Source organism: Pan paniscus, chromosome 18 (assembly GCF_029289425.2).
Source record: "Pan paniscus chromosome 18, NHGRI_mPanPan1-v2.0_pri, whole genome shotgun sequence".
Taxonomy (NCBI): Eukaryota; Metazoa; Chordata; class Mammalia; order Primates; family Hominidae; genus Pan; species Pan paniscus.
The window spans coordinates 93,833,018-93,859,159 of NC_073267.2; the positions used below are offsets into that span (position 1 = coordinate 93,833,018).

The 26,142-nt window shown below is 44.3% G+C and overlaps 1 protein-coding gene across 2 annotated transcripts in view; it reads right to left on the reverse strand.

Moving 5' to 3' along the window:
* MBTPS1 (membrane bound transcription factor peptidase, site 1) overlaps positions 1-26,142 on the reverse strand; it is a 63,091-nt gene that overhangs the window by 32,114 nt on the left and 4,835 nt on the right. The window contains exons 2-10 of one of the 2 annotated variants that reach the window (XM_055100492.2): positions 24,757-24,897; positions 15,622-16,105; positions 13,045-13,302; positions 9,600-9,803; positions 7,711-7,821; positions 7,188-7,297; positions 5,738-5,854; positions 4,889-4,956; positions 1,375-1,477 (exon numbers count right to left, since the gene is read on the reverse strand). In XM_055100492.2, the coding sequence (XP_054956467.1) occupies positions 1,375-1,477; positions 4,889-4,956; positions 5,738-5,854; positions 7,188-7,297; positions 7,711-7,821; positions 9,600-9,803; positions 13,045-13,302; positions 15,622-15,784 (1,134 nt within the window). In that variant the 5' untranslated portion in view covers positions 15,785-16,105; positions 24,757-24,897. The remainder of the gene's footprint in view (positions 1-1,374; positions 1,478-4,888; positions 4,957-5,737; positions 5,855-7,187; positions 7,298-7,710; positions 7,822-9,599; positions 9,804-13,044; positions 13,303-15,621; positions 16,106-24,756; positions 24,898-26,142) is intronic. The other variant, XM_003820873.5, reaches the window with a different exon arrangement.

The following is a 26,142-nucleotide window of genomic DNA, read 5'->3' on the forward strand; positions in this document are numbered from 1 at the left end:
TAAAAGAGCAAATAAGAAACCACTGAGAAGGAACAAGATAACCACACGACTAACTTGGGATAACGTTTTAATAAGTACTTGCTTAAGCTTCTTAAGAATTGGGGCAAAACGAGAATTAGAATAGGATCTCATATTCTGTCAGAAAACAGGAGCCCAATTTGAAGGGAAGCCCTTTTCTGACCATCAAACCCAAGGACCGTGGATGCACATACTGGGATACCGAGTAAAGGCATCCTCCACTGCAGCTGTGATGATGGAAGGACATTTCTCAAATGCCATTAAAAAGCTGGCTGGTGATGAAGGCCATGGACGTGACATCTCATCACGGTTTGGTGAAAGCGTTTACACGGGGAGCTGGGGACAAAGTGGTGGATGCAGTTTCCCAGTATCCGGCAGCACAAGGAACATGCTGAGGGAGCGTGGACGGGAGGACACGCAGCCTGCCCTGCACAGACTGTCACATGAGAGAGTGGTCCCCAGCCAACGGGTCAGCTCCAGGAAGAGGCACGTGATGTGGGAGGCGGGGACCCCTGGTGGGGCTGAGTGGCGCGGACGCTGGGGGCTGACGCTGTCACAGTACAAAGGCTCAGGCAGAAGGCTATCCTGTAAAGTGGCTACAGTGTGGACGAGGCCCACAGTGTTCCCAGGCAGTTGGGAATCTTTCCAGGGACTTATCTGAGGCCTCCGAGTGTGGCACGTGACGTTAAACACCAAGAGATGCTGTGACCCTGAAGAATGAGAAGGGCAGGTGCTCCCCTTGGCCACAGCGAGGGCAAAGGTACCCAACTGCTGTTCTGCACGAGCGTCTAATTTTTCATCAAACTTTGACAGGTAAAGGTGGGTGAACGTGCTGCATAATTAAACCCCAAACAGCTGAATTATTAACTGTAGCAGTTATTTTGAATTTGTCCAGCTAAATACAATTGTTTCTGTGTTAGCAGAGTTGATATTAAGCTGTTCTCAATGGTTTCTCCAACTTCTTAAGGCCCCCCTCCCCCCAAAAAAATCATCTCACCTACCACTGAGGAGGACTGCTTACCACTACTAGATAGGGTAAACGGGCAGGAACCCAATTCACCTAAAGGTGAGTTCCTCAGAAATCAATTAATAAGTTAAACTGGGAAACACCGCTTAGAATCAGCCCGTGCTCATCACAGCAGCTGTGGACTTGCCAGAATGAAGTGGCAGATGCTGACGGGGCCCACATCTCTCGTCCTCACGGCTGGGCAGGCACTCACAGCCCCGGATTTTCCCATGTGAATATGAGGGTGTCTGTGCACTTACAAATACACCCCAAGGCTCGTCAACAACCGGTGCCACTAGCCACAGTAGTTTGTCCAGCTAAATACAATTATTTAGCAAAGAAGAGCGTACCCAGGTAGTCATTCCCCTTGAAGAAAAGCGGGCGATGTTATCTTCAAAGTCAATGCCGCCTACTCCAATCACATCCATTTGATCAGCAGGGTTATTCAGAGTGCTATATTGAGACCAAAAAAAAAAAAAAAGAAAAGAAAAGAAAAAGAAAAAAACAAGAGAAATAATTTAAAATGGATGATTCAAACCAGGGTGAATACTCCCAGAACAATCTAACACTGTATGAGCTTCTCCTGTGGGAAGACGTGTGCAGCTCCTCACGGCTGTCCTGTGAAACGCATGACCCTGCCACGTTCATGCTGTGCTCACATTACGCCCCCTCACCTGGAAGGCCCCTCCTTTCTTCTCCTCCCTGTCAACCTGGCACACTGGGGCTCAAGGCTCACGTTTTCCCTCCAGCAAGCCAAGCCTTAAGCATCTGTACTTGCCTTGAACCTCACAACACTTAACACGATCACAATTTATCACCTAATGACACATTCTCACATCACTTTCAAATTGTTCCCAGCACATTCATCTTAACTCCCCAGCTAAATCACACACTTCTCCTGGAAGAAACCATAACCACACATTTACATCTGCCAAGGTCAGGAAGTGGTAAGTTTTCGATTGACCTGTGGTGGTGTTCTACCCTCCTCATAGGGAACTGTGGAAGGACTATCATTACTCTGTAATCTTGAGCTCCTTAGAGTTTCTCCAATACCTTAAGTGCACTAGATCTGCAAAGAAATTACAGTGAAATAAATAATGGCAAAAATGTGTAAACCGCAAAGTCAAGATAAAGATGAACCATTTGAAAATATGAGACACTCAGTTATAAAACTGCATTGCTAAGCTTTATTATGGCTCCACTACCAAAAAAAATGAACTCTTTGACAATTCAACAACTACATACAACTGATTCCAAGTGGCTTAAGAGATAATAGCAGCATGAAGTTCTCCTTCTAGAGTGTGTTTTTAACTGACAATTCCCAACACACCGAGACAAAGTGGTACTGCCTTCTCAGCCCACTGGCCACCAATATCCTACCAGCTGGTCATTCAGAGGAACGAATAATGATTTTCTGATGACTGATGCTAGATGTTTACACATTCCCAGGCACTCAAGGAGCAGAGGCTGGTACAGAAGTCACTGACAGAAACTCCCACTGAAGGTGACCAAAAAAATACCACCTTCCCACCCTCCTCTACCTGCTAAGCCCTATAATGCTTAGTGTACTTTAAACCCTTAAAAAATAAGGGAACGCATCAAGAAATCATTACTGGTATTGAAAAGGAGGGAGCTGAGGCTGCAGGCTTGCTGGCACCACAGAGTCTAGGAGCACCAAGGGCACAGGACCCAGACAAAAAGACCACAGCAAAGGGGACTGGAGGATGTGTGCCTCACTCCCAGAGGGGCTGACGTATGCATGTTACTGTCCTCAGACCAGCCCTGGAAGCAGTCCCACCAGATGCCCAAGCAGAAAAAACCACACCCGCCACAAGCTGGGCTGCCGTGATCACATGCCACGTCCTGTCACTTCAACAGCCAGCAGGTGGCCAGGTCTGTGTGAGGCAGCATGAGCGTACACACAAGGTGGAGATGGGGCCTTCCTGGCAAGGCTCTGCTCCTTCAACACACCATAAACTCACAACTCTGATAAGAAGCTACCGAGTGCAACCACCCACAAAAGCCACAGGGTTTCAGAACGGCAGCCAGCGTGTGACAAAACAGTCCGAACAGCACGCGAAAGAGCTGGGAATCCAGACAGGTATGGCCAGGAGGATGGGCAGAGGGATGGGGTGCGGAAGACCTGAGAGAAACAGAAGGAGGACACTCATTCCAGGAAGGTGTACGTGGGGAAGTGGAAGATCAAGGTGAACTGAGATTCTGGCTGGAGTTGGCCAACTACGGCCCATGGGCCAAACCAGGACCACACCTGTTTTTGCAAATACAGCGTTCCTGGAACACAGTCATGTTCATTTACACATATATCACCCGCAGCTGCTTTCACACAATAACGCCTAAAATATTTATTATCTGACCCTTTACAGAAAAAGTTTGCAATTCAGCCTAGAATACCGAAGACCTTGAAAAACAAAAGAAAAATGTGGATTTCATCTATTAGGCAATAATAAACCGCTGCAGATTCTTGATTAGAAAACTGCTACAATATATGTTTGAACAGTAGAAACATGCACACACACAAAAAAAGAGCAGCTTCCATTCAAAGAGCATCATCAGCATTCATGGTGCTCTACCCCTGCTGTCTGATTTCAGTCTCATAGGTACTGTGCAGGCTGCTCTCTGCTCCCATCACAGGTAAGGGAGCTGAGGCTCAGAGAAGTGACGGTGCCTCAGCCCTAAGTGGCAGGTCGGACCTGTCTGCTTCCACACCTAGTTTCACCCATGTCCATGCTGGAAGAGCTGGGGTAGGAAAAGACTCAAGATGGGAAAACAGGCTAGGAAACACTGACACCTGGTGACTCTGAACCGATGAGTGCCAGCCTTGAGTGGGGACATCAGAAATGGGAGGAATATTTAAAAGGGAGACGAACACCTGACGAGATGACTTAATAACTGGTGTCTGTCATGGCAGAGCTATAGCGAGGGTATGTTCATGCCACTTACATCTATGGCTCATGATACGTATCACTGATGCGACAGCAAAATCCAGAACCCTGGACCTCTAACAAGGTTCACGATCATTTACTCAACTATTAGGCTAGAGTCCTATGAATGCCAATATTCACGTTTTCTGATATGCAAACATGAACTTCACATAGCTTCACCTTGTCTTATGCCCTGAATTTGTGTAAAGCATCCTACAGAAACTTTGAGCACAAGAAATGACTTATAAACATTATCTAGAGAATAAAATGAAGCTGCTGGTGGAAAGAAAACTGAGACCTCTAACCAGACAGGAGTGCACTGGCTGGGATTCAGTGGCCAATGTTTCGCATCTCACGCTGCTTAAGTTTAGCACAAAGGCCCCCCTGTGACACTGTCCTCCCTGCCTCCCTCCTAAATGATCCCTCTCATCAACTCCCAAAGCACCGGCCATGTGGCCGTTAGGCCCGCCAGCACTTCCCCTGTGAATGAGTGTCACTGTGCTCGCACCTGCTCTTTCAGAGAGAGGCAGAAACCTCTTCCGTTTGCCTCTTTACCCGGATGCTTTGCACACAGATCTCATCAACACTGCAGAATCCCTAATAGATTCAATTTTCTGATTGATTTTGGGGGAAAAAAGTAGTTAGAATAAAAACTTTAGGACTCTAAATTACTATTTGTAACAAAATTTTAAAAATATATAAATAGAAGGAAGACTGGCCTTGAGGTGACAACTGCTGAGGTGAGTGGTGAGTACCCGGGTGTTCATCCTATAGTATTTTTTTACATGAGGAAAACATCCTTAAGACAAGTTTTAGACAGACATAAACAGGTAACCATAGGTAGATACACAAACAGATAACAATTTTTCAGTTATTTAAGGGGGAAAAAATCCCCGAGGTCATCCCTGCTGGGGCTACTTACCCATAAAGAGGTCCGTCATTGCCAATAGCAGAAACCATGATTACATTGTTAGCTGTTAATTCCCACACCTACAAAAGGAGCATTTATTTAATGAAAGTATCCCTTTCATTAAACATATAACTGTCAAAAAAAAAAAAAAACCATACACAACGTCTAAAAACAGTTCTAAAACAGCAGCACTGGCCCACTGTAAAGGCAGATGTGCTGGCAACTTGCATTTTTAGAGGATACCACCCGGGACGGAGAAGCATGCAGTGCACAGAGCAGATGCTGACTCTCTAGTCACTTTGAGGGAAACACGAATTGCATGTTTAGGTAAGAAAGAATTGGCCGGGCATGGTGACTCAAGCCTGTAATCCCAGCACTTCGAAAGGCTGAGGTGGGTGGATCACCTGAGGTCAGGAGTTGGAGACCAGCCTGGCCAATGCGGTGAAACCCCGTCTCTACTAAAAATAGCAAAATTAGCCGGGCATGGTGGTGTGCACCTGTAATCCCAGCTACTTGGGAGGCTGAGGCAGGAGAACCGCTTGAACCTGGGAGGCGGAGGTTGCAGTGAGCCAAGACTGTGCCATTGTACTCCAGCCTGGCCAACAAGAATAAAACTCCATCTCAAAAAAAAAAAAAAATCAGCAAGGCACCATGTGCTCCTTATAAACACCTACTCTGAGGCCTCTAACCCACTCAATTTATGACATGCAAATCAATGAAGCTCACGTCATTAGCCATCTGTTCTCACAAAGCTGTCACCACCTGGATGAAAAGCCACCAACACACTAGATATGATGCAAAGTTGGGTTGCGAAAGAGCAGGAGCTGTCACCCAAACCCCGTGTGCAGTGACTCCACAAACCTTGTCAACAAAGGGATGATCCATGAAGTCCGGGCCGCCGATGCTGAGGTTTAACACGTCAATCTTCTTTAAAATGGCATAGTTGAAGGCGTCCAAAAACCAAGATGTGTAAGATACCTAGTTAAATATTATAACAGTCTGCTTAGTGTTTCAATCAAGTTTTAAAATGCTAGGAGAGTTTTTATTTCTAAGGCTCTTTTAAAATTACAAAGTAGTTCTCTTAATATTTTTTTACTTAAAACCAGAAATAAATCCTGAGTATGCATAATGCTCTGGAGAGTAAAATACAACACCTAGAAGTTTAAGTCCTTGGAGCTGAACCTAAGGAAGAGGCAGCTGTGTTCTGCAGGTGGCCTATCTCTCTAGGTGAAATGCACAGCTCTCTACACAAAGAATGCCTTCCTAGATAACACCCACGCTCCCAACTGCCCCTCTCCTATAAAAGGACTTATCCCAAGGCACTTCTACTAAGTTAAGCATTTTGGAATAGTTCAACTTATCTATCTAACCTTCTTCATTCCTAAACAGACTGAAGGACAAATGGCAGCAGTAACAGTTATTTCATAGTATTAGTCCTCTGATGTTCAAGTGCTCCTATGTTCCTTACAAAAGCTTCATTACTTTGTGGATCACCTTTAGCTGTTGCTTTTTTAAAAAATATAAAATTAAGTTTACGGTAGGAAGAGAAGCAATGTAATGACTATGTTTTTAAAGGTTTTTAAAAGACCACGTACTTATATTTTCTTATATACACCAAAGAAATTCTAGGAGGAGGTATAAGAAAGGAACATCGTCACACAGGAGACACGGGCCAGTGAGGAAAGAACCCGCTGGACGGGGACAGGGGTGGGGGTCTCACTGTGTTACCTTCTGACATTTCTGAGCTATGCATTACCTATTCAAAAATTAACCTTAAAAAATAAATAACGAAAAAAGAAACAAATACTAGGACCCTCTCCCTTTTCTATAGTTTCCAAATGAAGAGTGAAGGAACAAGGCTTGTAAACTCCCATTACCCAACACAATGCCAGGTGTCGGGACACAGAGGTAAATAAAACAGCTCAAGGTGGTAGGAACCCAATCAGGGAGGCAAGCACACTTATTCTATCTGAAATTGTTCTATTCTATCATGCAGACAACTGACCCAGGGTACAGAGGCCTGGGGAAGCCTGGAGGTAGAGAAGAAACAAGGGAAATCAAAGAATCGTCGTAAGTAGTAGCCTCGGCAGGGTCTTCAGGGTTCAACTTAGGTCGACACAGTGGTTGGTGGGAGAAGGGCGGAGCCACCCAGGAGGCAGAGGAACAGTAAACTGAGCATGTGTACTGCAGTATGAATGGCTCAGCGTCACTGACGTGCACTCCTTTTACACAAGTGTGTACAGTCCAGTGATTCTGCTTTTTACGTTTCAGTATGAATTCCTCAAGTTTCAGGAGTCCTCAAAACACCTACCTGATTATTGGTAAAGACCCTGAAAATGTGAAGTTCTGCATCTGGAGCAAATCCTTGGCACTCCCTCATGCTGGCTATCACACCTGCCACGAATGTGCCATGGCCCAACCCTGCAGTCCATAAAGAAAACAATCCCATAAAACACACTGAATAGCAAGTGCCAGGACGCAACATTCCAGGCCATGAGTTCCACGGCCTTCCATTTCCAAGTGCTGGATAGAGGAGGGCCTCTGCTGCTGCTCTACGATCCCCTTAGACGTCACTGGCACAAGCACCCCTTCCAGGTCTAGCCACTCCACGCTCTCCCGGACAGGGAGCTGCCCCCACACCAGGCATCCCCACTCTCTCCTGAAGTGCTACTTCCCGACATCCTATGAGGTATTCAGAGCAGTTTCTGCCCCAACAAAAAGCACAATGACACCTTGGGCTTGTCTGAATAATTGCTGGACAGACTGTGGAATCACGCACTAAACACACTCTCAGTCGATCACATGACCACGTTCTCACTGCCGCTGAGACCCACCATCGTCCAGCGTTCGCTCGTTGGTCCAGTTGGTTCTCTCCTTCACATTTTTGAAGTGGGGATGCTTCTCGCTCAGCCCAGTGTCAAAAACAGCAACTCTTACATTAGCACCTTATTCGGAAAAGAAAGCAAACACAATTATGTTTGAAGAAATCATCTTTTTGGATTTTGCCTATAAAATACATTCCTTCCTGGGACCCACAGAAAATGACATATTGTGGAAGGCCAAAGCTGCTCAGAGCAAACAAGTTAGGTCAGCTGCTCCCAGGGTCAGCTGGCTGAGCCAAGGCTAAGAAAAGAGGACAGCAGGAGCAATGCCATCATCTGCCGCCAAATAAGATTTAAGGATAAGCAGAAAATCCTTCTACACCCTCCTCAATTGCCACCAGCACTCAGGATAGAAGCACCCCTTCCACTCCTAGCGGGCTTCTCGAGGCTCCAGGCTGGCACCTACTGATACTCCCCTTCTGGCAATTTATCACAGGTCTCCACACCCCACCTTCTCGGAGGCCCTGCAAACACTCACAAACCACACACCCAAGGAGCGGGACACAAAAATGGGAAAAGGGGGAACCATTCCTATTCCCAATAAGGACAGCGGTTTATTCAGTGCTGCTCATTTATAATACAGCAAACTCTGCCGCAAGGAACAATTAACACCACATGCGGCTAATCACACCTAAGAAAAATCACTGCAGCGTGCACTTTTCTATAATAGTAAGTCTATTCCAGATACTGGCCAAAGCCATCAACACCAATGTGAAATACAACTGGCCTGTCTGACCAAAAATTCTAGAAAGCATCTAGAAAAAAAATATAGAATACCTATATGACTTAACAGCTAACCAATGTAAAGAGGGTAATGTCTTTCTGGCAAAAGGGCTGTGTACATATCAATACTATGTTAAATAATCTATTAAACTGAGATAAATATAAAAATCAATGCTACTTTTAAAAAATGCACACACAAAATCAGAAACCATTTGGTTTGGGGGGAATAAAAAATTATTTCTCATGACTAGAAAATTTGTTTCGTCAAGGAGTTCTCACTCTAAAAAGGTAAAACCATGGGGAGACACACATTTTAATGAAATGCCAGTCCACCAGGTATTAAAAGTTGAAGTATCTCAGATATTTTGGAGGGCAGGGCGCCAAGGAGATCACAGGAGAGGTAAGGGTCCCTAAGTCAAGGATATATGAAAGACACCTAGGCAAACTGCGCTGTCCTGGGAGCAGGTGAAACTGGCTTACATTTAGAAGTCAAGGTAAAAATCTTCACATTAGATAAAACATGAAGGTTTTGTCATGATGAATCAGCAAGGGAAAAATCCTTATTGTTCTGAATTTTATTTCACAGGACATGATCATTAACACTGCTTCTTGTTCTGAAACAAATCATCAGCAGGTGTGATAGTCAATTACTTAGTCACTCTGCATTCAGAGCACCAAACTCAAGTGATAAACTAATTTCCATGGAATTGCCCAGATCAGGGACCATCTTTCCCCAAGAAGTGACAGACCTCTGCAGGCCTGTCGGTCAGCGCCAGCGGCCGGCAGTGCTGTGCTCGTTTGTGTATGTGTCAATAGGAGAGAAGTGCTCCACAGCCTTCCCTTCTAACCTCAGAAATGGTAACAAAAATAAGACACAAATGGTGACAATTAGGAAAGCCACAGAAACAGATGCCTGGTATCACAGGAGTCAAAGATGAGGAGTACTTGGCTACCTCCAGCTAAACAGTAAGAAGGTTAGATGTGGAAGGCTGCAGGGCTTTAGCACTAGGCAGTCCCGAACATGGAATTCCTGCATGTCTGGACTTTCCGCGCCTTCCCTGGGTAATAGCACACACCTGTATATCCCATAAGCGCCTTCCCTGGGTAATAGCACACACCTGTATATCCCATCTGCCAGAGCACATCTGCCTGCAGTGTCTGGGCAACCTGGCGCGGGATGGCTCTCAGCAGCCGTCTGCTCGAATGCCTTCCCGTAGCATGCCAGAAGCCAGAGCCCAGGGAGAGGCTGGCTCTTCGCAGGGGACGTGATGATTGCCACTTCTGGCTCCACCGGGTTTCATTGCAGGGTACTGTGGGGTCAGCTACAGGCAAGGGAGAGAAACATCAGAACAGAAGAGCAAAACGAACTACACGATACCCGCCAGGCAAAACTATCCTAAACACAGGGAGGATTACCATTTGCCACTCTGTTTGAAGGAAAGTGGGATTATCTTCTTTTTCTAGAAGGACAGTCTCAATGCAATTATAATTATAGGACGTTATTTAGCTGTTGTATTATTCCCAAATAGTTCTCTACTTGAAATTTTCTAACCAAGGTAAGGCAAAGAAAGACTGATTAAATTAAATAATAATAATTTTAAAAAGCTAATTGTGATACTAAAACTAAAGAAAAACCTAATTTTTCATCAGCAACTTGTTCTCACTGAACCAGAAGGGGGAAAAGCTAAAGAAAATGACCCTAAGCATTCATTGAGTTTTATTTTTACTATAAGTTTCACTAGATTTCTTGGGCAGGCAAAAGCCATCAAATATCAACAGGACTTAAAAAAACCGTATATTGCTCAATATTCTCAATATTCTTATCTGCTAAAATGTCACCTTTCAAAAACAAAAGGACTACACAGGAGTGAGAGACAGGGAATTTCTGAGGGTGATGGAATTATTCCATATCTTGATTTTGTTGGTGGATATTTGATGGTATACTTTTGCCAAAACTTGCCAAACTATACTCTAAAAAGGACGAATTTTACTATCTGTAAGTCTCTTTATTTTTAAAAAGCGGAGGAAAAAGGCAGTACCACAGAAATGGCCTAAGGGTTTTCCCTTTACCTTTCAAAGACCATGTTATAATGAACAAGTCATATTTCAAATCAGTTTTAAGAAGAGAAAATCTGTAATACCAATACAGTTCTCTTTCTAAAGCAAATCACTGTCATTTTTATTCTAGCCTTACCAACCTACACCCATGTTAAGTACAGGGACCTGGAAACACACACAGTCACGTCAATTCTGGTAAGTAAATATTTGCACAGTCCAACTGAAATGGTTCTTAATTGAAATTCCTGTGCTGAGTCTGATCTTTAAGTCAACAGCATGGGACAATGCTGCAGGTGCTGACTGAAGAGCAACACTGAGACCAGGAATGGGCCTGCTCTGCTTGACCCTGCACAGGCCAGACTCCACCTCCAGTATTATACTCAGTTCAGGGCTTCACAGCTTTCAAACAATTTAGAAAAATTAGTACATTCAAACGAAAACACTTAAAATCATGAGGGGACTTGAAATCAAGTCATCTGAGTAACTATGGCAAGAACTGAGGATTAGCCTGGAGAGAAAAAAATGCCAAAAGGGACACACCATGGCTATCTTCAAATATCAAAAAGACAGCTATCTTCACCATATCTTTAACTACTGTCACGTAGAAAACAGATAGGCTTTGTCTTATGGCCCATGGGATAGAACCAAATGGGTGGGATGCAGAGTGAGAATAGTGTCAGCCCAAAATAAAGCAAAACCTTCTACAAGTAAGAGCCATAGAAATTGTTAACATTTGGTTACTTACAACATCTTGAACACTCTACTAAGCTTTCTTCGTATGCATTATTTCATGTTATCTTCATGACAGCCCCACGAGGTAGGGAGTATCATCTCCATTTTATGAATGAGAAAAACTGAGGCTTCAAGATGGAAAAGACGCTTACTGCTGAAGGTCACAGCTAACTTCAAGGGGCATGGGCACGCAGTGGGCAAGTCTCCCCTCACAGGGGTGTCAGGCACCCGGAACACACACAGTGGAGATGGTGTCCACGGGAATCCCATCTCCAGAGAGTCTAGGATTCTTGTGCTAAAATTAGGCAACTCCGTGTCTCCTAAAGCATTCTAGAGCTCTTTAAGATAACTGAAGTAAAAAATCAAGTCAACTAAAATACCGCAATGTATACATTTGGCTAACTGTATCAGGTTTGATTGGCTTTTATCTTCCTGGATTATTTTGAAGTGTTACTGCTTTTTAAGGAGAATAATACATAACATCTGGAGTAGCAGAAAAGCCTCTGAAAAAGTCAGACGCCTTAAGTTTACACCTGGTTTTACTATGAAAATTAAACTTCTCTTCGTGTGTGTGTGTGTGAGTGTGTGTGTGTTTGTGTGTGTTTAATGCAGCAAAACCTCAGAGGCTCTTAGGCCCAAAATATGATAGACAAAGAAGAGTAAAATTTTAATTTCTTCTTCCTTCTGATGAAAGAAATGATTGCAAATAATAACAGAACTAGCAATTTGTTAACCTGATTTAAGATAAACAGGAAAAAAAAACCCTTTTCCTTTGGTAATACATATCTTTGGAAAATATCATTTAATAAATATGCAATTTACTATTTGAGACTAAACTCTATTTTGACAAGCCCAATTGTAATGAAGTAGGAAAGACTAAGCCCTGGAGAAGAAAAGGAAAAGCCAAGTTGCTTCCATGCTCACACCTGCACAGCTGATGACTTAAACGAACCCAGCTGATGCATGACCATTCCTGGTCAGGAGGCTTTGAGAAAAACAAAACGAAACCCCAGGAAAACATGTTTTGCAGGACTGCCTTTAAAAATAGGGCTGGGTGCGGTGGCTCACGCCTGTAATCCCAGCACTTTGGGAGGCTGAGGCAGGTAGATCACCTGAGGTCAGGAGTTCAAGACCAGCCTGACGAATACGGAGAAACCCCGTCTCTACTAAAAATACAAAATTAGCCGGGCATGGTGGTGCATGCCTGTAATCCCAGCTACTTGGGAGGCTAAGGCAGGAGAATCACTTGAAACTGGGAGGTGGAGGTTGAGGTGAGCCGAGATTGCGCCACCGCGCTCCAGCCTGGGCAACAAGAGCGAAACTCCGTCTCAAAAAAATAAATAAATAAAAAGGAAAAGAAAAAAGAAAACACACACCGAGAGTAGCGAAATGCAAGGAAGAAGCAGACACAAGGACGCGTCTTTCAGCACGAGAAGGCGGCCGCAGCCTTGAAGTCTGAAGGCTTTGAGATGAAGCTGGCGAAAATCACTTCCAACAGAAACAAAGATCACTACCATCTACTACTGCAAACCCTCAGATTTTCTTCTACCAGAACAGCACGAAGTCTCTTTTTAAAAAATAATTCCGCCCCCCCAACACCGACCCTGCGCACTAAACAAAACTAAAAAAATTCCTACCAGGAAAATGTGCACAATTAGCAAACTAGATGGAAGGATGCGGATACTCACTGTACTATTTTTCAACTACTCTGCAGTTTGAGATTTTCAAAGTAAACAGCAGAGATAGAAATTTGCCTACAGTCACAATACTCACATTCAGCATACTTGAGGGAACGAAAGACTTTTCGTTGGGGCGTGACCCGTTTGATGTTTGGATGATCTTCAAGTGTTAGCAGCCCCGCTTTCTGTTTTTCTTTTATCTGAATCACCTCAAAATCACTAGGGTAGTCACTGGATGGATTGTTTCGAGGTATAATTCTCCAATTGTCTACTTCACTGCTCTTCAGGGCACTTGAAATAAATGAATTTCTAGCTTTGGCTGTAAAGTATCCATTGAAAGCCACAATATATTCTGAAACCAATCACCACAAACAAAAATAAGATTTACGCACATACATTATAACATATACTATATTGTATCTAATCTAAAATCTGGCAAAAGAAAAATTATCTTAAAGCCCACAGCAGACGAGAGAAAACACAAAGACTAGTTTAAGTACCTAGACAGCTGTCTGCAGAGCTTTGAGGAAAAATGATCTATATGGGGCTGGGCGCGGTGGCTCACACCTGTAATCCCAGCACTTTGGGAGGCTGACGTGGGCAGATTACGAGGTGAGGAGTTTGAGACCAGCCTGGCCAACATAGTGAAACCCCATCTCTACTAAAAATACAAAAAATTAGCTGGGTGTGGTGGTGGGCGCCTATACTCCTGGGAGGCTAAGGCAGGAGAATCACTTGAATCTGGGAGGCGGAGATTGCAGTAAGCAGAGATCGCACCACTGCACTCCTGCCTGGTGACAGAGCAAGCCTCCGTCTCAAAAAAAAAAAAAAAAGATCTCTATGAATCACCTAACCACAAAGAATACATCATTCGAAACCAGATACCCATGATATTTTTTTAAAAAGCAAATACCTACAGAAGTTTGAATACACAACAAAGAAATGTATATAATTTTTATCAAGTAGGAAAAAGAAATTCAGAGAACTGAATGCTCAGTTAGTGTTTCTTAAAACGAAAACAGTAACAAAATTCCAGAGTGGATTATGTGAGACTATTTGCTCAGTTCTTCACATCTGGTCACTCAAACTTTAGAACATAAACATTCTGCACCTCCCAGCTCCCCACCTTCACCAATTACAATGGCACCTGTTCCAAAGAATCAAGGTGTAGGCTGGGCACAGTGGCTCATGCCTGTAATCCCAGCATTCTGGGAGATCGAAGTGGATGGATTGCTTGAGCTCAGGAGTTTAAGACTAGCCTGGGCAACATGGTGAAAAAAAAAATAAAAAAATTAGCTGGGCAGGCCGGGCACAGTGGCTCATGCCTGTAATCCCAACACTTTGGGAGGCCAATGCAGGAGGATCACCTGAGGTCAAGAGTGCAAGACCAGCCTGACCAACATGGAGAAACGCAGTCTCTACTAAAAAGACAAAATTAGCCGGGCATGGTGGCACATGCCTGTAATCCCAGCTACTCGGGAGGCTGAGGCAGGAGAATCGCTTGAACCTGGGAGGTGGAGGTTGCGGTGAGCTGAGATGGTGCCATTGCACTCCAGCCTGGGCAACAAGAGTGAATCTCCATCTCAAAAAAAAAAAAAAAAAAAAAGAAAAACAAAAATAAAAAAATTAGCTGGGCTTGGTGGCAGGTGCCTGTATTCCCAGCTACTCAGGAGGCTGAAGTGGGAGACCACTTGTGCCTGGGAGGCCAAGGTTGCAATGAGCTGAGATGGCACCACTGCACTCCAGCCTGGGCGACAAGAGCAAAACTCTGTCTCCAAAAGAAAAAGAAAAGAAGGTGTAGGTAAATAATTCATGTCAATTTCCTTTTATCATATAAGCTTACTCTACTGGGAAAACAAACTTAAGCAAAGTTAACATTCATGTGCTGTGCACTCAACCCATTGGAAATTTACTACAGAAGACCAGGCACGGTGGCTCAGGCCTGTAATCCCAGCACTTTGGGAGGCCAAGGAGGGTGATCACTTGAGGTCAGGAGTTCAAGACCAGCCTGGCTAACATGCTGAAACCCCCTCTCTACTAAAAATACAAAAAAAAAAAAAAGGCCTGGCACGATGGTTCATGCCTGTAGTCCCAACACTCTGGGAGGCCAAGGCAGGCGGATCACGAGGTCAGGAGCTCGAGACCAGCCTGGCCAATGTGGTGAAACCCCATCTCTACTAAAAATAGAAAAAATTAACTGGGAGTTGTGGCGGGTGCCTGTAGTCCCAGCTGCTCAGGAGGCTGAGGCAGGAGAACTGCTTGAACCTGGGAGGTGGAAGTTGCAGTGAACCGAGATCGTGCCATTGCACTCCAGCCTCAGCAACAGAGTGAGACTCCATCTCAAAAACAAAACAAAACAAAACAAAACAAAACAAATCAAAACAAAAAATTAGCCAGGGACGGTGGCAGGCACCTATAATCCCAGCTACTTGGGAGGCTGAGGCATGAGAATTGCTTGAATCCAGGAGGTGGAGGTTACAGTGAGCCGAGATCATGCCACTGCACTCCAGCCTGGGTGACAGAGTGAGACTCTGTCTCAAAAAAAAAAAAAGAAAGAAAGAAATGTACTGTAGAAAAAAGGAACATGTTATTCAGCAATAGCTAATTTTATATTAAGTAAGCTTTAAAAAAATAGGATGGGAGTTCCTAATACTTAAGACAACATCATTACCATATTCCACAACTGTTGATGAGAATTCCACCTTCAAAGTCAGGTGGGAACAGCCAGGGCATGGGGCCTTTTCAAAAGATTTCTTTTCCAGTCTGTCGCCCAGATGTTTCTTCCCACAGAGCAAAACCACGAGCAGAAGCAGCCAGATGTTGACAAGCTTCATGGTCACAAGCGAATATGATCATAAAATTGCATATATTCAAATCACACTTTCTTCTTGATTAGAAGTGAATTTTTGTTTCAGCTAAAAGCTGCAACATTACTGATCAGCCATCTTACAGTCTTGTCCAACGTAAATAAAAGTTAAATCCCATGGCCTTTTGTGGTTCAGCCTGAAGAGAGGCTTTCATTTCTTTCTCCGCTTCTTCTCCATCTTGGAAATAAGGCTTCTCTCACTCAGGCCGTGACAACTGAGTCCTGTACTCCATTTGTACCACAGAACCAACATCCAACGGGGTTGATCAATCAACCACTGTGAGCCAAACTATGAAACAAAAAACAGTGCACACAGACATTAGTAGCAAACTGACATAGCCAGGTATGATTTAGTTGTATTTATAATTTAAACAAGTGGGTCAGCCAGGCAAGGTGGCAGGTGCCTGTAGATCAGCTACTTGGGAGGCTGAGGTAGGAAGATCACTTGAGCCCAGGAGTCTTGAGTCCAGCCTGAGCAACAAAGTGAGACCCTATGTCTAAAATAATAAAATAATAAAATAAGAGGGTAAAAGAGATATCCTGGTTTTAAGACAAATTAATGTGCCATACAACCATGAAACATATCATTTCATTTTTATTTACTTATTACGCACTGCTTTCACGGGAAAATTTTTTTTAGGCATCTTCAAAAATAAAACAATAAAATAAATGAGAAAAATGGAAAAAACTAAGGAAAGCAAAATAACACCAAAAATATTAAGCACACTGGACCTGAGCATTCTAGCAGCCAAAGAGAAGAAGGAATCAGGATGATCCTTTGTTCTGTTTCAGATTCTGTATTTCCTATCATTTGCAACTCAATCCCCTGAGCATTTCCCCAGTTGGCACTTTTACTTCCCACAAATTTCATCAATTTTTCAGGCAAAAGCTTGGTATAAAGCCTTACTTTCTGCTGTAACATTAATACCTAACAGCAAAGTAATTTCCGTATCAGTGATATTTAACACCTTCTTTAAGAAACACTATGCTTTAATATTACAGATTTTGAAATATTTTCTACCAATTCTATGAAAAGAGCATAAAAGGGTTTACTGTCCTGAAATTTATTTTATCTGAAACCTCACACTTAACGAAATGTTACCTGCTAAATGTGTTATAAAACCAGATTATCTCTTTACTGGAGTGACATGAGAAGACAATTTGTGAGGGAAACTACTGCTAAAGAAAAATGTCATCTGAATATTAAATTAAGCATGCGCACAGATATCTTCCAAAACATCTGAATTGTAAGAAAAACTGCCATTCTTCACAATGAAAACAGAGCGATAGTAAAGAACAATGCTGGCTGTAGCATAACCAGAAAAACAGTTGCACAGACCATACCCGGGGCATAAATAATCCAGCAGGGTAGGGGATGGGTAAATGAAGCAAGAGAGGCCTTCCAGTGCTACTTAGGATTTTATTATTATTATTATTTTTTTTTTTTTTTTTGAGGAAGGGTCTCACTCTGACACCCAGGCTGGAGTGGCTGGCGCAATCTCTGCACAGTTCACTGCAACCTCAACTTCCTGGGCTCAAGCAATCCTCCCGCCTCAGCCTCCCGAGTAGCTGGGACTATAGGCATGCATCACCACACCCAGCTAATTTTTGGATTTTAATATAGAGAAGCGGTCTCGGCATTTTGTCCAGGCTGGTCTCAAACTCAGGTGATCCAGCCACCTTGGCCTCCCAAAGTGTTGAGATTACAGGCACGAGCCGCCAAGTCCGCCCACTACTTGTTTTTAAAAAGAAAACATTAAGGACAAGGAGTTAAGTCATCTATTACGAAAGGTACTTCAAGCTGTAAAACTCATCCTTCTGGCAGAAACTGGTGCTTCTGAGTTTTTGGTTTCTGGAAATATCAATATGTGCTTCTACGAGTAGAAAAACATTGATAAAGTACCGTGAGGGGTTAAAATATCCAAAAAACGTTTTTACTTTTACTAAAGAGGGACTTTCACTGCTGTACTAACAACTGATCCTGAAAAACAAGCCCATCTCTGGCACTGGCACTGGCAACTAAGGGGCATGGAACTCATCAGAGATGAGTGAAAGTTTAAAGCAGTTACATCCACCTCGACAAGAACAACAATAACAATGCCAACTGCAAGAGCAAAAACAAAGAGCCAAACAGAAAGATCAGAAAAGCAGAGGGCACCTAAAGCCACCCTAACAGGTCTGACAGAAGTTTGCTCAGGAGTAAGCCCCTACTTCTTAGTTTCTTTATGCTTGATACATCCAGCAATGTAGTACCAAAGAAAATAATGACATGAAGCATGTATCTAGCTTAATTAAAGACTACTGGCCAAAGAAGATAAAAGCCAGTAATAACAGTTCTCATATCACAGTAAATGAATATATATTTAAAAGATATTTATTAAATGCATTCCCCACTCAAGGCAGGCTTTTTGTTGTTGTTGTTAAAAAGGAAGGAACAATCATTTGAGCCCAGGGGTTTGAGACCAGCCTGGGCAACGTGCAGAAACCTCATCTCTACAAAAAAAACATTAAAAATTAGCTAGGCACATGGTGGCGCGCCTATAGTCCCAGCTACTCAGGAAGATTGCTTAAGCCTGGAGGGTTGCAGTGGGCCAAGAGTGCACCACTACATTCCAGCCTGGGTGACACAGTGAGACTCTGTCTCCACTTAAAAAACAAACAAACAAACAAACAAACAAGCCTCTTAAAACTTTTCTGCCTCAAGCTAAAGAATGTATGACACATGTGGGCTCCATATAACACAAATATAAGTAAGTAATAGTAGTGAGAAAATCTTAGACCTAACTGGGTTAAATCAACTTTAATTCGACCTGTTCTAAAATAATTCACTCAAAGGTAAAGACTCTTAGGTAAGAAATTTTAACACAGCCCATGCAGAACAGATGGCTGATGTTCTCTTACAACTTAGGCAGGTACTTGCCTTTAAAAGAAATGGAAAGAAAGGGTTTGGCAGTTTTCAAATGAAAAAAAGGCCAGGCGCGGTGGCTCACACCTGTAATCCTGGGTGTGATTCCACTTTAGGAGGCTGAGGCGGGCGGATCACTAGAGGCCAGGAGTTGGAGACCAGCCTGGCCAACATGGTGAAACCCCATATCTACTAAAAACAAACCAACCAACCAAAAAAAAAAAATACAAAAATTAGTTGGGCATTGTGGTGCATGCCTGTAATCCCAACTACTCGGGAGGGTGAGGCAGGATAATCGTTTGAACCCAGGAGGCAGAGGTTGCAGTGAGCTGAGATTGGGACACTGCAGCAGTCCCGCCAGGGTGACAGCGAGACTCTGTCTCAAAAAAAAAAAATAAATAAATAAATGAAAAAAACTCTCTAAGGTAATCAGTTCTCCCCCAAATTAAAAATAATAATAAATGTGGGGTTTGTGGAAAACAGAGAAGGCAATTATTATCATAAGACATTTTACCTTAACTCATTCATTAGATCAGGCAATTTTAGAATACTTACCAAGTTAAAGATACTATCAGGTACTACAGAACAAACATGGACTATTAGCTAGTCAGGGCACAACCTTCCAAGTGTGATCTAGTTAAATTTAAGGACAACTAAACAAAATGCAGGAAATGAAAATGTGAAAGGAGAGGCAGGCATCCAGGCCACAGACGCTGAACTGACACACGGTTCTCTCCGGGCTGTGAAGAGGCGGCTTCTGCTGGGGAGGGGGCACTGCAGCAGCTCTGGAAGAATCTGAGCTCAGTAGCACTGAAAGATGGGCGTGAGGGAGGGAGGAGCAGAGCATCCCAAGCGTGGCAATGCTGGAACTGGAACCACAGGAAGACACAGATGTGCACAAGGATCAGCACTGCCCAGCCTGAGGAGGGAGGCAAGGAGGTGTCCGTCTAGCGAGGCTGAAAGACGAGGGGGGAGGAGAGGACCTCAAGCAGGTACACCCCAGCCAACAACCGGAAATACGGACCTCTTCCATCCAATGGCAGTGAAGAGCACAGAGATAAAACACAGCCCAAGGACGAGACTGCTGAGCTCCTGTGTTCACCCATTCAACTCATCTAGTGAGAAACTACTAAAAGCCAGGCACTGTTCTAGGAGTAGGGATAGAGTAATGAACAAAATACCATAGAAATCTCTGACCTCACGGAGCTTACCTTCCAGTGCAGGGAGACAGACCGTAACTAAGACAAGTAAAACATATAGTATTTAGCTGGTGATAAAAACTACATTTGGGAAGGAGAGAAAACAGCTGGGCACGATGGGTCACACCTGTAATCTCAGCACTTGGGGAGGCCAAGGCGGGTGGATCACCTGAGGCCAGGAGTTCAAGACCATCCTGGCCAAAATGGTGAAACCCCACCTCTACTAAACACAAAAAAATTAGTCGTGCATGGCGACAGGCGCCTGTAGCTCCAGCTACTCAGTAGGCTCAGGCAGAAGAATCACTTGAACCCAGGAGGCAGAGGTTGCAGTGAGCTGAGATCGTGCCACTACACTCCAGCCTGGGCAACAAGAGCAAAACTCCATCTCAAAATAATAACAATAAATAAATAAGAAAACACAAAGAAAAGGAATATGACAAGTCAGGAGAGGGCTGGCTTTCTGCTTACAGCACTACCTACAGCAGCTGCTGAGAAGGGGTCTTTTCAGTGAAGGCCTGAAGGATGCAGGAAGCTGGCCAAGGGTCTGGGGAAAAGGATCCAGGCAGCGGAAAAGCAAGTGAAAAGGCCCTGGGGCAAGGACCATTCCTGGTGTGTGTGAGGCTCTGGGGCAAGGACCATTCCTGGTGTGTGTGAGGAAAGAAAGGCAAAGAGGCCAGCGGGAAGCAAGGGAAAGCCAAAGATGAAATCTGAGGAAACCGGGAGACAGCCCAGGGAAGGCCTGCAGGTCACAGAAAGGACTTCAGCTTTGATTCTGACTGGGAAAAGAAAGCATGAGGCAGTCCTGAGCACGTGTGGCTTGTGTTTTAGCCAGATCGCTCTGGCTTCTGTGTGGAAGGGGGCACAGGCTGAGGCAGGGAGCATCTGGAGGACTTCTGTACAACAGCCAAGGGAGAGAAGATGCTGGCTTGGACCAGGGCGGGCAGGGGAGGTGTTAAGAGGCGATGACATTACAGATACGAAGGCAGAAGTGACAGATGTGCTGTCCACCAGATGTGGGGGCACACAAGTGAGGATTCAAGGCAACACCAAGGCTGGTTGCCCGACTGGACCAGTGGCGCTTACCCCTAATTGAGATGGGGAAGACAGCAGGAAAGCTGACTTGGGAGACACCAGCAGGAGCTGAGCTCTGAGCATGTTCAATTTAGGATGAGCCTCAGGGTCAAGGGCACGGCTTAGGGCAGAATCCCGGGCAATCCAGGACCTTTTCTTTCAGAGATGGCAAAAGACAGAGAGCACAGGAAAGTCAGAAGGAAACCAAAATCAGTGGGAAATAATTTGCAAAAGGAAGGTGGGCAAGCTGAAGAGACAGAGACCACTAGCTTAGTAACTGGCCCCTTCCAGAAAAGGGCCACACTACTGAGCGGGTAAGCCTGGCCGCCAGACTGTACCTTACCAAGCCTGTCAACTCCAGCCCACCTGCTCTAGTCACCAAGCCACCAGTGGCTGGAAGGAAGGTGCCTTCAAGTGTAAAAATCCCATGGGGATGAATGATGAGGCTGGAAATGACAAGGACAAGGACACACCCCCTTGCTGTGTTTGGATCTCGTGGACTTGCTTGCGTTCCTAAAAGGTGAGCTAAAATCCAGGCTCTGTCAAGACTATTTCAAAGGATTTATGGCTCAAAAAATATGGCAACAGATCCTGAGGTTTCTATAGTTTCCCAATCCTAGAATAAGGTGGTTTCAAAATATAAATTTCCTTTCAGGAAAACAAAAATGCCATAACGGGGGCAAGAGACCAGTAAATGATGGCAGAGGGACTGGGGTCCCCAAGGCTGAGCTTATTACCAACCCCCGAACTCCTGGGCCTATTTTTTTTTTGAGACAGGGTCCCGCTTGGTCACCCAGGCTGGAGGACAGTGGCACAATCACGGTTCACTGCAGCCTCAACCTCTGAGGCTCAAGTGATCCTCCTATCTCAGCCTACCAAGTTGCACGGACTACAATAGCGCCACTATGTCCAGCTAATTTTTTTTTTTTTTTTTTGTAGAGATGGGGGTCTCACCATGTTGCCCAGGCTGGTCTCAAACTCCCAGGCTCAAGATATCCTCCTGCCTCAGCCTCTCAGAGTGTTGGGATTATAGGCATGAGCCACTATGTCCGGCCTGGGCCTAAAGAGATCTTGTCCCCACGGACTCACTAGACAAGTCAGTGAGGCTTTGCAAGCACAGACTGCACTTTCCAGGGTCTAATACATCTATTCAGCTGTGACGAATGGTCCCTCCTGGTTCTCACTATACAATGCAAACCCGATGGGCACACTTCCCAAGATGGGCTCACCACTGAGAGGTAAGCAGACAAGCAGCAGCAGGACAGGCAGACAGAGCATGCACACACAGATACAGACACACAAACCTAAGGAAAAGCACTGTTTTCTTCTTTTTAGATGGAGTCTCACTTTGCTGCCCAGGCTGGAGTGCAATGGCACGACCTCTGCTCACTGCAACCTCCAACTCCCAGTTGAAGCGATTCTCCTGCCTCAGCCTCCTGAGTAGCTGGAATTACAGGCACACACCACCACACCCAGCTAATTTTTGTATTTTTAGTAGAGACAGGATTTTGCCATGCTGGCCAGGCTGGTCTCGAACTCCTGACCTCAGGTGATCCAGCACCTGCCTCAGCCTCCCAAAGTGCTGGGATTACAGGCGTGAGCCACTGTGCCCAGCCCAAGAAAAGCACTTTCTAAAGAGTGCTAACTCTGCCTTTTCTTCTTCCCTTCCTGAAGAATTCTGCTGAAGACAAGAAGGCAGGTGTTCATGGGAGAATGGCAGAAGCCCACTACAGGGTCTTAAGAGTCTGAGCGGAGTGAGGAAGGTATGTGAAGGGAGAGGCACCAGGTGAGGGGGTCAGAGCCTGGCAAGTGAAGAAGGCACCAGGCAGGCAGTGGGGTGATAGCAGTGAAGGTAAAACTGTTTGATCAAATAAATATTTTACATATAACGGGATGCGGCTTCCTTACTGTCAGAGAAGAAAGCTAGAAATATGAAAGAGAAAAAATAAATGAACCATTCAGTATCAGAACAAAATGATAAATGCTGGTCTGAATTTAAGGTTTTCAATACATAGACTAACAGATGTAGAAAGAAAGAAATCTAAGTGCACGTGTACGTGCTACACACATTTCCCAGCCATCTCCAAAAGGGTGTGGCAGCAGTGAAATCCCAACAGCAAGGAGCCCACCTAGTGCCCACAGTTGGTTCTAAATATCACTCTCCACTAAAAGAAGCTAGGCTCTTTGGACAAAGAGCTAGTTCCAGTCTGGGTACGGTAAGAACAAGATGGGCTTGGAACAGTGTCACTCAATGAGGAAAGGCTCACAGAATGATGGGGAAGTGTCCAAGGAACACGGAAGCCAGTTTGGAGGGGCCCCCACTAACAAAATCCGGGACAATCTGAGCATCACAATAAATAATAACAGATCCCAACCCGTGGAATAAAACAGGAAAACAGGAGTCCACAATGACATGAAGTTTGAAAAAGAATGAGATATTTACATCATCTCAAAATGCCTAACTGCCAACAAAATATCTCTTTTCAAAGGGAAAAGTCATTTTACAGTGGAGAAGCTCCACCAAGTTGTCCAAGGGAAGCAGTAATGGGACACATGGAGCCAGGTCTACAAGAGCAGATGCACTGAGAAGAGCCGGCATCACTTCTGGGAGGTTCCTGACAAAGATGCACAACCTGAAATCAAATCATGAGAAACATCAGACCAACCCAAATTGAGGGACATTCTACAGAATCAACTGGCCTAGAATTTTCCTAAGCACCAAGGTAATGAAAGGCAAGAATGACTGAGCTACTGCCCCAGATTGAAGGAGACTCCAGAGTCAATGCAACTCATGAATCCAAACTGGATCCATCTGCTGTAACAGGCACTCAGGGACAACTGGCAAAACCCAAGTAAGCCTGCCCATGGATCAGATGGTAGTGATGTATCAAGACTAATTTCCTGATTTTGACAACTGTGCTGTGATTATGTAAGAAGGTCCTTGTTTGGAAGATACACCCACTAAAACACCGGGGGATAATGGAGTATCAGGTCTGCAATTTACTCTCAAATGCTTTAGAGAAAAAATGGTTTCATACTGTTGGTGCAACCTTCCTGTTAGGTTCAGCCTGTTTCCAAAACAGGCAGAAAAAATAAGTTCTTTATTTAGCCTCACCTGCCAAGGACGCATGAGGCTGGGCTATTTTATATGTGGTGACAGGCACATTCTAAGCCTCTTATTCAGATTCAGTCAGTGCTGATCACTGCATACATAACCAGACCACACGCCATGTCAGATAGATGTACACTCATCAATTGTTACGTAGAAGGACATCCAAAGATGGGACTGAGCTAGTTAAAAGGAAACCAAAAGCATATCTCATTCTAGGAAATTGACAGAATTCCTGAAAAGATTCATGGTAAATTTCTGCTAACATTAACCTGTGTTTCTATGACTGACATTAAACAAATCAAGTAACATTTTGACAGAAAAAACTGAGGCACCCCCTCTAGAATAAAAATTATGTTTATTAAGTTAACAAATCCAATAAAAAAGTACTCTCATACGTTGCTGGTGAATATTTAAAAAAAACCCACCTTTTAGAATGGCAATTTTCACGTATGTATTAAAACGCTTAAAAATGAACATTAAAAACTTTTCGTCTAACAAATCCAAAATAAGAAAAACACTCACTGAGCATTTACGATGTAGCAGGTGCCATTCTAAGTAGTCTGCAAATATTAACTCATTTAATCCTCCCAACAACCCATTACTACCCCCACTTTCAGATGAGAACTGAGACCCAGAGTAGCTAAGCAACTTGCCTGGGGCCACAACACCAGCAAGTAGAACAGCTGGGCTGAGAACTCAGGTGGTCAGCCTGGCTCCAGAGGCCACACTCTTCAGAGGCAGGTCGCCTGCTTTTCTAAAATCTCCCCTAGGGATTCAATCCAAGAAGTACGAATCTGGAAGCACATAACGCTTTATGTCCAAAGATACACACTGCAAGATTATGAGCAGGAAAAGCTGGAGACCATCTGAATGTGCATAAACAAGGAGACTGGCTAAATAATTATGGTTCGTGCACACCACAGAATGCCATGCAGCAATTTCAAATGCTCCTCCTGCAGTAGGCTGAACAATGATCCCCACAAAGATGCCCACATCCTAATTCCTAGAACCTGGGAATGTTACTTTATACACAAAAGCATATAGGCCAAAGGGACTTTGCAGCTGTGACTAAATGAAGGCACTGAGACAGTATCCTCGATGATCCAGGTGGGCCAGGTGTCATTACAAGGGTCTCTATAAGAGAGAGGCAGGAGATGACAACAGGTAGTAATAGATGTGACGATGAAAGCAACAGGCTGGCTGGGCACAGTGGCTCACGCCTGTAATCCCAGCACTGTGGGAGGCCAAGGTGGGCAGATCACCTGAGGTCAGGCGTTCGAGACCAGCCTGGCCAACATGGTGAAACCCCGTCTCTACAAAAAATACAAAAATTAGCTAGGTATGGTGGTGGGTGCCTGTAATCCTAGCTACTTGGGAGGCTGAGGCAGGAGAATCACTTGAACCCAGGAGGCAGAGGTTGCAGTGAGCCAAGACTGTGCCACTGCACTCCAGCCTGGGTGACAGAGAGAGACTCCATCTCAAAAAAAAAAAAAAAAGAAAAAAGAAAGCAATCAAGAGGTTGAGATAATTTGAGGAAGAAGTCAGGAGCCAAGGAACGCAGGTGGCCTGTAGAAACTGAAAAACAAAAGGAAACTGATTCTCTCCACAGAGCCTCCAGAAGGAGACAACCCTGCTGAAACTTTGACTTGAGCTCAGTGAGACGGATTCTGGACTTCTGATATCCAGAACTGTGAGACAGTAAATTCATGTTGTTCTAGGCCACTGTTTGTGATCATTTGTTACAATAGAAATATGGGGAAATGCTAATGAAATGTTAAGTAAAACATTTCATGCACCATATAATCCCAATTTTTACATTTCAATTTTAAAATGTGTCTATGAGCAAAAAAAAAAAAAAAAAAAAAATGCAGCTGGGTGCAGTGGCTCATTCCTGTAATCCCAGCACTTTGGGAAGCCAAGGCAGGCGGATCACTTGAGGCCAGGAGTTCAAGACCAGCCTGGCCAACATAGCAAAACCCTGTCTCTACTAAAAATACAAAAAATTAGCTCAGCATGGTGACACATGCCTGTAATCCCAG